This window comes from Nanorana parkeri, unplaced genomic scaffold (genome assembly GCF_000935625.1).
Source record: "Nanorana parkeri isolate BGI_ZX_2015 unplaced genomic scaffold, ASM93562v1 scaffold3369, whole genome shotgun sequence".
Lineage (NCBI taxonomy): Eukaryota > Metazoa > Chordata > Amphibia > Anura > Dicroglossidae > Nanorana > Nanorana parkeri.
This window is the reverse complement of record NW_017309637.1, coordinates 22,429-26,388: the sequence shown is the minus strand read 5'-3', so window position 1 is coordinate 26,388 and position 3,960 is coordinate 22,429. Positions and strand designations below refer to the sequence as shown.

The 3,960-nt window shown below is 53.2% G+C and overlaps 1 protein-coding gene across 1 annotated transcript in view; it reads left to right on the top strand.

Annotated features, from left to right (window-relative positions):
* Positions 1–3,960, top strand: part of EIF4A1 (eukaryotic translation initiation factor 4A1) — a 20,186-nt gene that overhangs the window by 6,480 nt on the left and 9,746 nt on the right. Inside the window, 5 exon segments of the mRNA XM_018574922.1 lie at positions 1,158–1,326; positions 1,867–1,976; positions 2,319–2,462; positions 2,761–2,898; positions 3,102–3,219. Of these exon segments, the coding sequence (XP_018430424.1) occupies positions 1,158–1,326; positions 1,867–1,976; positions 2,319–2,462; positions 2,761–2,898; positions 3,102–3,219 (679 nt within the window).

Below are 3,960 nucleotides of genomic sequence, written 5' to 3'. Positions count from 1 at the left end.
TCTTTGGGGTGGGGGTGGAGGGCGAGGCGGATGGACTCCTTAGGGTCGGGTTGGCTGGTGAGGCGGATGGACTCCTTAGGGTCGGGTTGGCTGGTGAGGCGGATGGACTCTGTAGTCTGTATCTAGGTTTTTATCCTTCATGGATTTCATTGACAGCGGTGACTTGTGTGATTCCTTTCAGATCCAGAAGGTGGTGATGGCGATGGGAGACTACATGGGAGCCGGCTGCCACGCCTGCATCGGTGGCACCAATGTTCGGGCGGAGGTACAGAAGCTGCAGTCAGAAGCTCCGCATATTGTGGTCGGCACTCCAGGAAGAGTATTTTTTAGCACCTCATGTGGATCCAACCTACACTGGCATTGGTCTTCCACAGCAGTCAGTTCCTCCCATCGGCCTCCATGTCTACAGGACATGCTCCCGATTTGGAGGTTGGGTGAAGGGAACCACTGAGGCGAGGTCTCATGTAGCATAATGTCATGAAGCCAACATTTCAGGTCATTGCAGGGTCCCCGGGCAACTGGGTGACCCTGAGAAGGGACCCTCGAAACATTGGCTGTTTGACCTATTTGGCTGGCGAGGCGGATGGACTGCTTGGGGTTGGCTGGCGAGGCCAACCCCAAGGTTGAATCTCTAGAAAAGGCCTTTCTGGAGTGCTGGGGACTTCCTACTTGTTGCTGGTGACGCATGGCGCCATTCCTTGCAGTGGCTGGTGACGCATGGCGCCATTCCTTGCAGTGGCTGGTAACGCATGGCGCCATTCCTTGCAGTGGCTTGTAACGCATGGCGCCATTCCTTGCAGTCGCTGAGCACCCCTCTGAGTCACCTCTGGTCCGGGTCTCAGGACTGTGCAGCTCCAGAAGACTTTTAGGTTCGGGTTTGTTGGGCTGTTGTAATGATGATATCCCATGCGTGTCATCTGAAGCCCACGTCTCCCTCTGCGGCTGCTCTCTGGTCTGCGTCTTGCCGGTCAGAACAGTCGGCCGCAGAGGATTCTGGGAGATGATCACACCACCGTGTCTGAAAAACAGCTTCATCGTGGTAACTGGAATGCCTTGTCCCTGTTTCGGGGCTCCGCCTCTCATGAACGTGTCTCTTTCAGGTGGTGCTTCTCTCGGCCACCATGCCTTTCAGCGGTGACTTGTGTGATTCCTTTCAGATCCAGAAGGTGGTGATGGCGCTGGGAGACTACATGGGAGCCGGCTGCCACGCCTGCATCGGTGGCACCAATGTTCGGGCGGAGGTACAGAAGCTGCAGTCAGAAGCTCCGCATATTGTGGTCGGCACTCCAGGAAGAGTATTCGACATGTTGAACAGGCGATACCTGTGTGAGTATCCAGACCATCGTATTCCCTCCCTGTCACTGGGCAAGGGCGCATCACGTGATGTGTTCTTATATCTGACAGGGGCAGAGTGACCCCCATATTCATCCCAGCACAGATGTGTAGTCACTGTCGGCTGGTTCATGCTGTGGGGACAAACCTTACATTGTACAATATATGGGGGAGGGGGGCTTACACAGATTGGGGATCTCTTAGATTGGGGTGTTTATGTTCTGAGTCTTGTTGCTCTAATAGTTTTAGACTTCACATTGGTGTCCTGATGGGAATTGTCCCCGAAATAAATATTCCTTTATGTAGTGGCCGTCAGGTTGAATGTTCATGGATCTGGGTGTCTCCACCATTCATGCGGCCTCCATGAGCATCGTAGAGGGTAGGGATCGTTGGGTGGATTTGGGAACGGACGGATCTGGACACCCGGGGCTTTAGGAACCTGGATTTGTCCCTCACCACCGGAGTTTGGGATGAGCTTGTTGGGGGTCTGGTGGCTTTCAGCTTGTTCTAAGTCAGCTTTATGTTCCTTCATAGCTCCCAAATACATCAAGATGTTTGTGCTGGACGAGGCCGATGAAATGCTGAGCCGAGGTTTCAAGGACCAGATCTACGATATTTTCCAGAAGCTGAGCAGCAACGCTCAGGTAAGAGGTCATCGTGGTGCAGAGTTGTATTGATCCCGGGCCTGGGGGGGGGGGGGGTCTCCTGAGGTCTTTTAGGCACTCAGGACTGTGCAGCTCCAGAAGACGTTTAGGTTCGGGTTTGTTGGGCTGTTGTAATGATGATATCCCATGCGTGTCATCTGAAGCCCACGTCTCCCTCTGCAGCTGCTCTCTGGTCTGCGTCTTGCCGGTCAGAACAGTCGGCCGCAGAGGATTCTGGGATATGATCACACCACCGTGTCTGAAAAACAGCTTCATCGTGGTAACTAGAATGCCTTGTGCCTGTTTTTGGGGCTCCGCCTCTCATGAACGTGTCTCTTTCAGGTGGTGCTGCTCTCGGCCACCATGCCTTCAGATGTGTTGGAGGTGACGAAAAAGTTTATGCGAGACCCGATCCGTATCCTGGTGAAGAAGGAAGAGCTGACCCTGGAGGGTATCCGGCAGTTCTACATCAATGTGGAACGTGAGGTGGGTGTCCCCTTATCCCCCCTCCCCCCCCCCTTCCCTGTCACTGGGCAAGGATGCGTCACGTGATGGCGTGTATTCTTATATCTGACAGGGGTATATAAACCCCTCCCCCATATTCATCCCAGCGCAGCAGCTCAGTCACTGTCAGCTGGTTCATGCTATGGGGACACTTACCCCCTGCAGTGTCACTCTGCGATGGGGGAGTTATATGAAGTGTTATATGGGGGGCGCCGGGCTCATACCTCAGTTGAATTGATTTGTGATCACTGATTGGTCCCTCTCTCTCTCCGCCCCCCAGGAGTGGAAGTTAGACACTCTTTGTGATCTCTACGAGACTCTCACCATCACGCAGGCCGTCATCTTTATCAATACTCGCCGGAAGGTGGACTGGCTGACGGAGAAGATGCACGCACGGGACTTCACGGTGTCTGCGCTGGTAAGTTGGCGATCTCGGCCCTCCCCGGGTCACTGGGCAAGGACACGTCATGTGGCGTGAAGTCTTATATCTGACCGGGGTAAAAGAACATCCCATATTCATCCCAGCACGGCTCTCATATGACTGTAGGCTGGTTCATGCTGTGGGGACACGTCAGCGCCGTCCACATGCGTGTGTTCTTATACATTGCACTTTATTTCCAGCACGGAGACATGGACCAAAAGGAGAGAGACGTCATCATGAGAGAGTTCCGATCTGGGTCCAGTCGCGTTCTCATTACTACAGATCTGCTGGTGAGTGTTTGATGGCGCAGCCTAACCTGTCTGGTGGTTTCTCTTTTTTTATGAATGATGAAGAATCTTCCTCTAGTGGCTACAAGTGTGTCTACGGTTATTGCCAAACATGCCGAGATAAAATTGCAGGTTAAGCCACCCGGAGATTGGACCTGACCCCCACAGGTGAGCAGCAGAATTCCTTCTCTTACACATGTATGGATCTTAATCTGCTGAGATTTTAAAAAAACTCAGGGTAAACCGCCTAGAGCAGTGGTCTCAAAGTACCGGCCCGCAGGCCAATTGGGGCCCCCGAGCCGGTACTACGTGGCCGCAGCCAGCTCACAAGTCACGGGCCGGGTTCCAGACTTGCTGGAGCAGCTACACGGTCTGCATCTGGAGGTCTGTACTGGAGTTGTCTGTATGGGAGCGGGAACAGGTACATTGCTTAGTTTTGGATACACAGGGAAGGGTCGCGTTTGTTTTGCCGTCTCTTCCCGTTCAGAAGATTATAATAAGAAACGTATAAAGTGACAAGTTTATTTCTATTTTATAAACTTTATTTTTATTTTACCTTCATGCTGGGAGCCGGCCTGCTATTGCATCTGCCTGCTGTCAATCAGCAGAGGAGGGGCCTGAAGGAGAAAGTTCCTCCCATTCTGATTGGCAACAGGCAGTGGGTGGGTGCAATAGGCAGCCGGTATCGGTTATTGCGTTTTACAAAATCCAGTAGCAGGCTGGGTATGGCTCCCAGCCTGCTGATGCAGGGGGGCGGGGCAGAGGAGCGGCG